At 38.7% G+C, this 13,308-nt stretch overlaps 1 protein-coding gene across 3 annotated transcripts in view; it reads right to left on the bottom strand.

Annotated features, from left to right (window-relative positions):
- Nucleotides 1-13,308, bottom strand: part of pex14 (peroxisomal biogenesis factor 14) — a 46,605-nt gene that overhangs the window by 15,870 nt on the left and 17,427 nt on the right. For all 3 annotated transcript variants that reach the window (XM_008318670.3, XM_008318669.3, XM_017035827.2), the window contains exons 3-6: nt 12,486-12,570; nt 4,990-5,115; nt 2,202-2,287; nt 237-339 (exon numbers count right to left, since the gene is read on the bottom strand). In XM_008318670.3, coding sequence (XP_008316892.1) covers nt 237-339; nt 2,202-2,287; nt 4,990-5,115; nt 12,486-12,570 — 400 coding nt within the window. The remainder of the gene's footprint in view (nt 1-236; nt 340-2,201; nt 2,288-4,989; nt 5,116-12,485; nt 12,571-13,308) is intronic.

The raw sequence follows: 13,308 nt of genomic DNA on the forward strand, positions 1-13,308 counted from the left end.
TGGAGGGAAGAAAAGTTGTCATTTCCCAACTCCTCATTAATATTCTGAGGTTAAGAGCTTTTCAGCGAAACGTAATTAATTGAGCCCGAGCCTGACAGTAAACAAGCAATTTCAAATTAAAGCGAAATGACAGCGGCGTCATTTGTTAAAAACGTGCAGGGCCCCCCGATTTTGGAGACAGATAAATGAGGGAAAATGTTAAGGAGGGAGAAAGTGATGAAGATATTAATCTTCACCTGTCTGTGTCAGCGTGCCACTCATTGCCGCAATGTTGCTCTCCATCCTCTGCAGATGCTTCTTGTCCTCTCGCCTGCCCATAATGAGGGGAAGGATGTATTTCTGCAATTAAAAGCATGGCACAAAATTACACTTCTGTTTGGGAGGCAGAGAGCAGAAAGACCAGGAAAAGCCACAGCGAGCAAGAAATGACTGCAAAGGGTCAAAAGGGAAATGTTTAATGTATAAACAGTGTAATTAACTACTTGTTTATGACGTGTCTGAGCACCTGACACAAATACAAGAGAAAACAAAAATGTACACTGCAAGAGTTAGTTTATAATTTGTTCGGTGGGCAGACATCTGTATATATACATATACATATATATTTATACATAGACACACTCACTCGTTTATACATAAAATATTAGACATCATGTTGTGTATTTATATTCTTCAATGATGACTGTGTTGAATAAGCACAGTCTATGCAGCGACTCTGGGTTTTGACTGTAGTAACACATGTATAACTGGTACTGTGACAAATGAACTCTTGAATCTCAAATCTTTAAGAAATGAACCAAAAGCAGACAGACCTATAAAGTGGTTAACTTTAAGAGCCGTCTTCCACACCAAAAAGTCATCTTGTTTGTCTTCTCTCTGCCACTGAATAAACAGAACTTCACCAAATCATATGTTTGTCTGACAGCCAAATGACAGTGTTTGTCATCCAAAGTGAATGTCACCCAGATGATCAGCTTGTATGCATGTGTGTGTGTACGTGCTGGGAGCCAAGCTCACCAAATACAATCATGTCATAGTAACCTCGTCCCCACTGAACGGCATTCAAAAGTCTATTTTGCTGGTTCCTAGTCTGAATCAGGTTCACATAATTACTCACAGCCGGCCGCAGCTCGCTGCTGCCTGAGCAGAGTTTTTCTCTTCAGCACAGGTGGTAAGCAGACACCAGCGCAAGTAATAAACACTTTTTAGAGAAAAAGATTAAATGGGTGTCAACACGTGGTAATTAATAAGTGGGTTGCTGGGAGTGTAATGTTTACAAGGTGCACAATAACGTAAATAAAGTAAGGCCAGAAGCTCGGACATATGGTGCGACTGGCACCATGCTCCAGTGACATGACAGCAACCTGTGCCGTCCCGCCAGGGAATCCCACCTCCCAGGTGACCAGCGGCTGGCGAAGCCTGCTGCATGTAGGATCAACGGTGGACTGGTACAGGGAGTGTTTTCATCAGTGAAGGACCACAGGGATGGAAGAAGACAAAACAGCAGATCCTGACACTGCAGTCCCAGCCTAATAAAAGGCTCAAATAATAGGACATAACAGCTTCCGAAGAGAAGCCGGGCTGTCTGACAGGGTCAGGTGGGCATATGCATGTACATGATGCGTGTTCTCTCCCTCTCCCTTAAAGACACAGAGGAGAATGGCCTGTCATCTAGGCCAAGAGCTACTGCTGGAGCTCCTGTCCTCCTCTAAAACGAGAGTAATGGCTTCCACATGCCACTCAGACGACTACTAACAACCACTATGGGATTAATGTCACCGGGGACAAGGGGCCTCATGAGCTCATGTTCAAGGGCTGCTAAGCCCGATAAAAACCAAGGTGATTATTTTTAGCCGGTAGGACAAAAAAAAAAAAAAAAAAAGAAAACGTTGTGTGCTGTGTTAGCAACTATATATTTTGGAGGAAAAAACTGTGTCTCTAAGGGAAGGACGGACGGGAAAGTAAAAATGAAGGCCTCGAAATGAGATCATTCTTTGACATAAAGCAGGGTAGCTTTAATAACAAGATCAGAGTGATGGTATACACATGGAAGACGCCTTCTTTTGTCGCAATATATATATAAAGGGGAAAGAAATTTGACACATTTCTGGATGACAATTTTAATTTAAAAATATTAAACACACCATTAAGACAAAGTGAGAGCACTGGTTAAAGGGAGGGGAGGAGGAGGGGAATCTTACCTTGTAAAGCTGATGACTGCCAAAAGCAATGCCCACCATGATGATGGTCAGGGCACCGTAGTCTCTCCATCTGTAGCCTGTTGGACCTGGAGAAAACAATATTTAAAGTAGTGATTCAATTTGAGAAATATTGAAATTGTTTTTGTACTGCCTGTGTATACAGTCTAATTAAAACGGAATAAGAAAAAAAAAGCACACTCTTTTGTAATTATTTTTCAGGACAGTTGAAATAACTTCTTCAATGTTCAGCATCAGCTTCCTGTTACACCAATGACATTTCCAGAAAACATTGTGCACTTTCTATATTCACTGAACATTCATATCTGTATAAACAAGAAAGAAGTGAACAAGAACTGTTTGATTTCACTTTCAGTTTCCCACTGCATTTCATCGTGTTTGGTTTCAATAAAACACATGGGAATTGTGGGATAGTAACACTACTATGGTAGGATGTGGAATTTTCTCCTGTTCTTGCTGCAGAAGAGACTTGAGCTGCAGTGTTTAAAAATGATCAGAATAAAGTGATTTACCTACATTGAAAACGTCAAATATATATATTTACACTGAACATACTGCATACACTACACCCCTGGTGTCATTACAATTTATTATGTAAGCCTCTGCATTAATCACGTATCCACGTACTGTATGCACTAAAATACTTATGTTGTCCTGTTACCTGTTAAATACAAGTTAAAAAGAACTGCCAAAGAAACAATCTCTTTTTATTTGTTACATTTTATGATGTAAACATAACTGAAGTGTTGTTTGTGAGCGTCTCACATACTTAAGAGTCGGTCTGCCAATCGACCTCTGCACTACTGAAGCATAAAGGACACGTCCTCCACATATTTCCGGGTGGGGCCCAACAGTGCATATATAAAACCTTTTATAAACACAAAGCTAAGGTAAGCACGGGTGTGTGTATTTGTGTGTGTATTTGTGTGTTTAGAAGTTGACTGTCTTGCTGAGTGACATATAATGTGAAAGTGTGTCATTGTGCAAGCTGTCATCTGGGTAGACTAACTGTCTGTCAAGGTGGAAATTCCCCCACATAAGAGAAGCATTCAACTGAAAATGTCAGTAAACAACAAACAGGCTTGGAGGAAACACATGAGAATCTTTAATTCACTGTGGTGGGATTCAGGTAAATAGGAAATAACTATTTAATAAAGTATAAGACCAATATCTTCTCACAGCTTTGACATTATGTTTTACGTATGTGTTACGGACAGCAGCTGTGACCCAGACTACTAACACTAGAGTTGATATATGGAGAAATGTTTGTTACATTTAGGACAATGCAGTTTTAGGGCAGAGCTTCTTTTAAGGGTGCCGTCAACTGCTGCTGCATCATTCAGGGTTGAAAGTGTAACCTTTCCTATCGAAAAGTTTGAATTATTCTCCAACATCCATATGGTAACCACATAAATTTGGGTCTTCATCAACATTATAGCCGCCATATACTGTCAGCTATCCCAGAATGCTGTGCTTCTAAAGGGCCACATAGACCTTGGGACAGAAGGTTGACCCTGAACAAGGCTCACTGCCTATCACCAGGGGTCTTCACTTGCTCTTCCCCTCCTTTCGGACACTTCATTTTTCCCTGTCTCGTCCTTTTCTGCTGCCACTTCCACTCTGCCATCTTCCTTTTTTTATTTGGTCACTTAAGCTGTGGAACTGTGGTCTCCATCCCCCGTTTTTCCAATCTCCTCTCAAATTTATTGGGTTCAGTGGAGGCCTTCCTGTCCTTCTGCCGCGTGGAAATAGAGATCAGAGTATCCATTACTTCGACAGAGATGGATGCGGGTCCCCGTGCACCGTCCCCATAACAAGGACATCAAAGGGAGGTAGCCCCCTCTTTTCGGCATGACCCCCCCATACAAGACTCCCCGCTCTCACCTCATTATGCAGCTCCCTTATAGCCGTTTTGATATAAAACCCCCACTATGGACGGAGAGCCACTAGTCTCCCTAACTACATGGCCATCCCATCAACATCACTTTCATTACAAAACATGAGATGCTGGGGGAGTCAAGGACAGTGTGGTAATAAATGAGGGTGGAATACATCTGGAATCATTGTCATATGGGTTAAGCATTATGCGGACTTCATTCTGCATTGGTAAATCAGTGGACAGCACACATAACCTCCTGAGGTAATAAAGATACAGGTTGAGGTGTGGGGTCTTGCCCCAGTGGAGACCCTTGGAGACTATGCACAGACTTTCCAGTGTCCGATCTAATGGCAAATGCTGAGTTGAACACAAGTTTGTACTACTTGTTTAAAATGTGCATAATACGTATATATGGTAAAAAAGTGGGTAATGCTTTTGAGCGTTTTTATTTTAGATAATTCTGACAGTAAGAATGCAACAAAGTAGTATGTTTTAAACCCAACATTATTCAAGGACCTTCTTGTTGATATTTTGATCCAGAATATATTTAAGGGGTGTCATAGGGTACATGTGAATTAGTCATGACCATTTATGGTTCATCGGGATAAACCTTCATTCCTAAATATGATATATATATATAGTTGCTTTCAAAACTTTGGTAAAGCCATATTTCTCATTCAAGTTGTTGTGCTTTCGTGAAAAGTATTTTTTTCCCCCCACAGTGTGCTTAAATAACATAAGTTTGCGTAACAATGGTATATTAGCGCATTAATGAGTGGATGAATGGTGGAATTAATGGTTATAAAGTGCATGTCATTTTGTCAATGTTTAAATTATTACAACAAATGTGTTAATTTTATACATGTATATCGACCACATACAGACACTTACTGTGGGCTACAGGAGCCAACTGGGTTGCCTGAAGGGGATGTGGAGGCTCAGCAGGGATTAGAGGCAGAACTTCTTCTGTGCTTCCAGAGCGCTGAATGGCCAACTCTATCTCTTCATCTGTCAGCCCTGCAATCAAAACGTGAGGCGAAGGTTGATGGATTACTCAAAATTACTCTAGGCCTATCATATTATAAACTTAAATTCTTCCCAAGCTTGTCACAAATCTTTTAAGTACACTTGAGAGAGAGTAACTCAAACCTCCATTGAATTTTTACCTGCCCTCTTTTAAAGAATTATACTTTATTTAAGGATTCTCAGTGGGAATCTCCATTGAGAGTTTCTGTTTCAGACATCCATCAAAGAAAGCTAGTGCGGAGAGGTTCACACAATGAAATCTGAAACTCTGTGAGCCTATTAACTGCCACCAAAGGCAAAGAAAATAAGAGTCTGTCCATTTCTCCAGTTATATTTCCCAAGTGGAGATTTCATACACCCAAGACAGTGAAAATGCATTATTTTAATTTCTTCATTGTAATGTAAATGTATTACATAATTTTGCAAATGCCAATATAATTTAATCTTCAGATCTTTTTAATGATTTTAGTGATGATTAAATTGCAAAGGGCTCCCCGATGGAGCATCAGGGGAGGAGAAGAAGAAAAAATCTAATATGAACATCTCCTTTTGTGGCAAGAAAGGATTTTATTTCAGGCGCCATGTGCTGCCATTTCTGTGGGTATCGTCTTTTAATGAGGATCTTAGTCCAAACAAAAGAGAAATATTAATAATTTTAATGAACCACAATAACATACAACATTAACCAATTAAGGTTGTCTGGAAACTAATCAAATCTGGTTTGTGCATTCGGCTCATTATGGACGAATATTTCTCAATATTTTTATAAGGCACATTCTGTTACTGATTACTGAGGTTTCACCTTTGCTTGAACCATTCCCTTATGATTCAAATCATTTGCACAAGCCAAGGACAGGCTTCATCTGTTTTCAAAGACATTAAGACAAAAGATAGATCTTAAGTGTGTGCATGAAACCAAATCTGTTTCTGACCAGCACTATGGTCCTAAAGCCTAAAAGCAGCCTACTTTTATGATACCCTACCATATACCTTATGCCAGGGGACGGTCCCTGCTGTCACTTATTGAAATGCTCCAGGGACTTCAAATGGCCATGGAAATTGTTAAATAATTAAAGTCAAATATTGGCTAGCCTGTAGTCGACAACGGGTCGTGTGTGCCAGGAAGTGGTGTCACCATGTGCTGAGTTTGTGCAGTCAGACTGCACTGTCAAATAAGCAATAATGTGTCCCTGGACTCCTGATTCATCTGACCACAGCAGACTATATGGTGGCAGACTATTGAGTGAGACTTGCACAGATCTCAGGTTCAGCCAATGAGTAAATAAATAAAAACACAGATGTTGGCTTCAAATTAAAATGCATATCTTAATTTAGAATGTTACACAGTGTCGTAAATGTCCACTTTATTGGTTGTTTAACAGTGTACAAAAATATAGAGGTTCTTTAAAAATGACATTAATGCATATTTTTAGGGATGTCAATCGATAGCTGTGGATTAATCACTACTGAAATTTACCATGATAAATCACGTATTTACTGCTTGGTGTGGCTGTTCTGACACAACTGACCGGAGGTTGAAGCCTCTGCTGGCTAAGGTGGTATTTTCAGCTCCTACTGTGCATGTAAATAGTCTGTATCAGCGATGTAGTGTACAGCAACATTAGTGAATGGACTGTGAATTATTGGATATTCAGTGTCTTTAATTTTGTCTGTGCGTTAAAATGTGTTGAAAATTTTAATCAGAATAATCTTCAAACATTAATTAACATGACTATTGCCTTAATTTCCACCACCCTATTTTTTTTTTCAACCAATGTCCAATCTCACCACTGAACACCGACATCTGTCAAACAGACCTGTTGTTGAATTTAGAGGAGAAAAACAGCCAACACAGTGTTGTTCACAGTAAACAATGAAAATAGGTAAAAATAAGTTTAACATACAAAATGAAAAAAACAAAAAGGGACTGGGAAATTTATTATAGGTTCCAAAACCTGTGGAATGACCCCTGGACCTCCATTTCAAATCGACCTGTGAGGAGATGAATTTTTTTTGGACATAAATTATACCTAATGACGACACCATAAAAAAAGGAACAATAATGAAAAGCTATTCTGTATTTCATTATACTGTATTATTTGGTGCACCTGATACACACAGAGCCTGTTTATGAGTCACCGTATTAGCAGATGCTCAGCCAAAGCATTTGCTTTGACCTTGCCATTCTCATTGGGGCATGAAATTACGGTGCTGGCACCTCGATATTACAGCTATAAATACTGTAAACTGCATATCTGGGCTACGTTTTCTATTGTCTTTCAACATAAACCTGATCGGTATTTATTTAAAGGAAAACCCATTGCTCGTGGGGTTATTTACAGCTCTATTTTCAGCGGCTCATATTCTCTGGGTATTTTTTAAGGGCAAAGAGGCAGCAAGGCTCTTGCTTTAAATCCATTTCTCCAATTCTGGCACTTCTAGACTTTATGGGTCAAGACCTAGGCCGGACAGCCAATTATAAAAATTGCTTACTAAAATATTTTTGGTGGTAAAAGGTGAATGCCTTTTTCGCTGTCCTCCAAGGGCTGAATTATGAAGTTGCCCTTGAGTGAAAATTACTTACATTTTGAATATCGTATTTAGAAAAAAATAAAATGCATGGCAGGGGTCATAAATAGATGGAGGTCAATGGGTTATTAAGAAGACGACCCACTTCAACCCCTTCAGTCCCCCCCACCGCCCACGCAGCGCTGCGGAGGACGATTCTACATGCCGTTTGGTTCAGTACAACTGCTGGAAAATGGCATGCCCTAAATAATGACCACTCTCATAGAGTATTCATTTATGTATTAAAAAAGCGGACTCTGGTCTCATTTCCCTGTTTTATCGCCTTGTACTGATGACAAAGTGAGCAAGGCCTAGGCTAGGTGGCGCCGTGGAGTAATTTATAACCACATCAATCCCTTTACCTTCTACGCAGGCCTTGGTCATTGTCATTTTTGTCCGAGAGGTGAGTCACATAACCCCTCTTACAAACAGGATCCTATTAATATCTGGAATGATGAACCTTACCCTTACCTTCATACCAGGTATGGTAATGGTCCAACAGTCTACCTGTGGTCCCCATGACCCTGGATCACTGGCCCTCCGAGGGTGAAATCTATTAGCATTATTTATTCAAGCCAATAACAACTGGGATGGCATAAAACAGGAATAAGTCAAGCCATCATTTACGTCTCCATGACAGAGAATATACTGCGCCTGTAACACATGCTGAATTTACCTGTAACGCATGGATGCATATGTGTGGACTGCATTTCACCGGTTTAGTAAATCTGGGAATAAGTGATCGACAGGCCGCAAGAGACAAAGTCAAAGTGACACGCTGAAAGCAGTAAGAGCTTTGACGACCGCACGAGAATTAAAATTTTTTGGTAATTATGTGTGTAACTGCTAATTGCCTGGGTTAAATTATAGATGCCAAAATGGGTCCCAGCACTCTTCCATTGTTAAATCCGTTAATTGTAGAAAACATGGATGGCACAATTCACTAGATGAGACTGTAACACATTATATTTTACTTCAAAGAATAACATTTACTTCATCGGGAGCAAGGAAAAGGTGAAAACTAAATGATTTCAACACGCCAGCAAAACACTTCATTTGCAATTCATTTTCCTCCACTCCTTAGCTAAATGGGAAAATCTGTTGATTTATGTTCCATCTAAGTGACAAACTTTCAATATTTCTGCCAGTTTATTTAACAAAGTCTCAAGAAGGACAGCTACAAATATTGGACTGCATAATTGCCAATTCATATTGTGAAATTGACACTTGAAGCAATGCAGAAAGTTATATATTTTTGAGTCAACGTTGAAATAAACCACAATATTAGGATCTCTTTGGGAAAAGGGTAACCAGAGAAGCATCCATCAATGCAGATTAGACCACAAATGTGCAAAAAAATAATATGCACCAGCGACATTATCGTGTAAAGATTCTGCAACACGTAATCAAAGTGGGCCCCATTTTCCCCTTCATCAGCCGTCCAGCCTAAGTACTGGCAGCAAGAGGAATCCAATTTAAATTCCACTCTACCCAGAGATGGTATTGTTTCATTTTATGTGTGCTTTGACATTTCTGGCTGTTAATATAGAGTATTTACATAAATATGACATTAAACCGTATTAGAAATTAAGACTGACACATTTGTGGTGGTGACTGTGGAAGGCGGAGGCTGATTGAGTTTCTAGGTCAAAAGGCTGAGAGGACAATACATGCTGTTTACAGATATTGAAATGAGAATATGCTACAATGAAACAATGATATGCAAAATTTTAAAAGTATGTCTAAGCCAACAGCCAATGGAAAAAGTAGGCACAAAATGCATTCAGAAAAAACAAAATAATCATGAACATTGATACGATTATAGTAAAATTGAACCAAAAATAGAAATTAAAGTTTAATAAAGTAATTCCCAATTCCTAAATAAAGCAAGTACATTTTAATACAATATCTATGTCCGTCACTAACATCTTTTAAGGTCTGAAGAGATTTGTGCCAGTTTCAGAGTATGTGTTTCTAAAAGCATGTTGTTCAATAAGACTAATATTCTCTGTTGTTGAAAAGTGTCCTGTGTTTTATTTTGCAGACAACATCCTTTGGATTCTATATCTGTTCCTAAACAGGAAGCATCTCTTTGGTTTTGTCTCATAACATATCAACCATGTCCTTTAAGCACGCATCAGCCTTCTCTACGTCGCCCTATAATTCTCAGTCCACTCTCATGATCTAGTGATAGTCTTTTGTTGGCACTTTAATATCAGACTACACCTTGGTATTCTCTTGAGTTTTGTCAGACAAGTTCTCTCAGCATAGGAGATTTATTTGTAGAGTTTATTAATCGTTTGTTTTAACTCTTACCATATTCACCACTACTTCATAAACTTCTTGAACCCTACAAAGGTCTAAATGTAGGTGTTTTCTTGTGGTTCTGTAGTGTATTGGTTATCACGCCTGCCTTACACATCTGCTTTAGTTGCAAAAGGTCCTGAATTGGAGCCCCAAAGGAACCCTTACATAATTGTGCCTCCCCTGTGGCAGCCTCTGAGTTGTTACAAACAAACTGTATCCTGAAATGCTGTGTTGTCTATGCTACTGTTAGGTTTCATACACTTTAATTTATTTTTATCTGATTCATATTTCGGAACTTTAACTGTGTATGTCTATGATACTGTAATACTAGGCATAGAACGCACACAGTTCCAAAGTCAACGTATGTATATGTGCACCGTAGATTTAAGTTCTCCATAGAAACACTTTATACTTAGTGTTACACTACTTTGTTTTTTATCATCTTCACCCTCTCTCTTCCTGAGATCAATGTTCTTATGCAAATCCAAGGTTCCTGTGTAGATGTACAGCGGAACGTATTTTCCAAAATACACGTGCATCAACGCGTCATACATATTTCATAGACTTAAAGTGCAGTAAGAGCAGACCATTTTGGAAAGCAGGGCCCTGTGAAGTTTACAAGAAAGCTTCAAGTGAGAGGAAAATGAGGTGTAGCATGACATCATTCTGTATTGATGAGGCCTTATTACATTTGCTATAGCCTTTAGATACTGTGGATAATGAACATGTCTGAGTTGTCAATAAGTGAGACACAGAGACAAAAGAAATTTCAAAAGATACCAAGAGTCATTAGGGCCAGATGAGATGTGTGCAGCAGCAGCCGGCAACCATGGATTTGGTTTCAGGTTACCTTTCCCAGTCATTGAGCTTTTAGGCTCACTTTTCACTGTTTGGCTACACTAATGCTGGCAGCCCAGTCCCCCAGTACTGCAGAGGTACGGTCCCTAAAGGACTGAATAAGTCAAATAGAAATACTCACCACAGAGAGTTTATTTAAAGTAAAGCCACTGATTCTCTGAAAACACTGCACTGCTCAGTCCCTCTCTGAGACACAACGCTGCACATTTCCACCCAATGCATTTTATCGAACAGACCTGAATGAGTTCTGGGCAATAAAGCTATTTGCAAGTTTTATTACACAAACACTATTCTACCATGTGTCAGAAATTATTTCAATGAATTGCAGAGAAATTGAAGAGCCAGCAAACATCCCCCCACCATCCCTGCTTAGAAACAACATCCTGTGTCAGGCCTCAAATTTACGGTAACTGTTAAATTAAGTAAAAGGGTTAAAATGCTGGAAGGCAATATTGATAATTCCATTGAAAATGCAGAGAGAGTTTGTCAATATTAATTTTCCTGAACCCAAAGGAGCATCCCAACTGGTGTGTCATTTATTCACAGGGCTTGAATCATGCACTTTGAAGGCCAATCGACCCCTGTTGGAGCCTCCAGGGCATAGAGCTATGGCCACAACCTTTGACCCTCACAGACTAATCTTATCCCCAAAAGAAAAATAAACTGTTGTTTTTTTTTAAGATTTAAAGATATGCATTTACATTATCCAGACTGCAGACTGCAATAAATACCAGTCTAAAAATGATTTCCATATTAAGACGAAACATTTTAAAATGCAAAGGCTTTCCAGTTTTAATTGCACTGGAGTCATGGGGGAAAGAAAAAAACAGACTATTTAAATGCACTGTAAATCACCGTGTGAAGACATTCAGCCAATCACAAGAGTGAATTCATTTAAGCATTTATATTTTTAGTGTTGACAGACTTTTATTCAAGAGTAAAAAAAAAAAAATCAATAACAATATTTACATAGTCAGTTTTAGTAGGCATGTTTTGTTGTGTTCAAGAATACTAAACCGATTTTTCTTTATTTTGTAAGTTTCTAGGATGTTTCTTATTGGAAACATTTCCCAGCAAAATAGACCGAGTAGGTGGGAGTACAATAAATAAATAGTAAATAAAGTAAATAAAAGTTCAATTCATGACATATTCAACAGTAATAGAGATGGTAGGGAGGAAAATAAAGGTTAGCAAAATGAGCGTGATTGAGTCTTAAAGGTATTGTATGTACTGGTAAAACCATCATATTATGTAGAATATTAACGCTGTACCAGCATATTTACCTCATTGAAATGTACTATACCATTACATCAGTGTCCATGGCACCTCCTGTATGTTACATTCTTGTAACAGCTTTGTTTAAAATATATGTTTAGGTGTGCATACATTAATTTAATTTATTTAATTAACTTTACTTTTAGTGACAAACATTTCTTATTTGTTATATTTTAGTGACTTGTTGACGGCACGCTACGACAAATTAGAACATACACACCACAGTGCATCATTACTATTGGGCCCTAAGAAGTTTTGGACCTTTGCACGAAGGATGTTTTTTTTTTTCAGCCTCTTTGAATTTTAATTGAATACCCTTGATGTCTTTTAAGGGCAAATTAAATTTCTCTTACCTTTTTTCTTCAGAAATGCCTTCCTGGTGGCCAATGGACTTTGACGTACTTTCAGGTTCTGCAGAAAGTTTACAGCGGTAGTAACCTAGGAAGAGTGGAGGGAAAAGTGTTTAATTTCCTCTGCGAGATAATAGGAGGGGAAGAAAGCAAGGCGGACATGAAAGTGATGCTTTTAACATTACAAACAAGAGTCTAGACCTTCTTTAAGAAAAAGGTTCGTTATAAAAAAATTTAATAAATGGATTCCATTTGCCCATTGCTTCTTAATGTCCACACCCAGCAGTGAGGAGAAAGACCACCTGACCACTTTCCAGCTAAATGTGGGGAATGACCAAATCAGCAGTTATAAAATTAGCCCATCATGAGTGCTGGACAAATGGAGTATGGAGCTTAATTTGCTATTACCCTCTTAAAGACAAACTTCCATTCTTAAGTGCGCAGTGGAAGAAAATCTATACTTAATGCAGAGGTGATCATTTGTATCTAATAACTTGAGAATCCTAGGCTGAAAACTTCTGTAATTCTTCCAGTTAAAAACCTGCCATGATCAAATCACCCAGCCTGAATGTTGTAATGACTTGAAACGTTAATGCACTAGAACCTTAAATAGCATCAGAACATCAGTAGTTTTAAGTGCAGCACGTTCATCGATTCTATTATGTTTTCCTTCGAGATGCACCTTAATTTTCCACCACAGTATGCACTTCCAAGAACTGGGGGGGGGGAGAAAAAAAAATCTCCCTCAAATGGCATTAAAACATAAATTCAAAGTGGGTACCGTGAAGTAGCGCCTCCTAAAATAGATAAATATGTAAGAACAGAA

Source organism: Cynoglossus semilaevis, chromosome 10 (assembly GCF_000523025.1).
Source record: "Cynoglossus semilaevis isolate Cse_v1.0 chromosome 10, Cse_v1.0, whole genome shotgun sequence".
NCBI lineage: Eukaryota > Metazoa > Chordata > Actinopteri > Pleuronectiformes > Cynoglossidae > Cynoglossus > Cynoglossus semilaevis.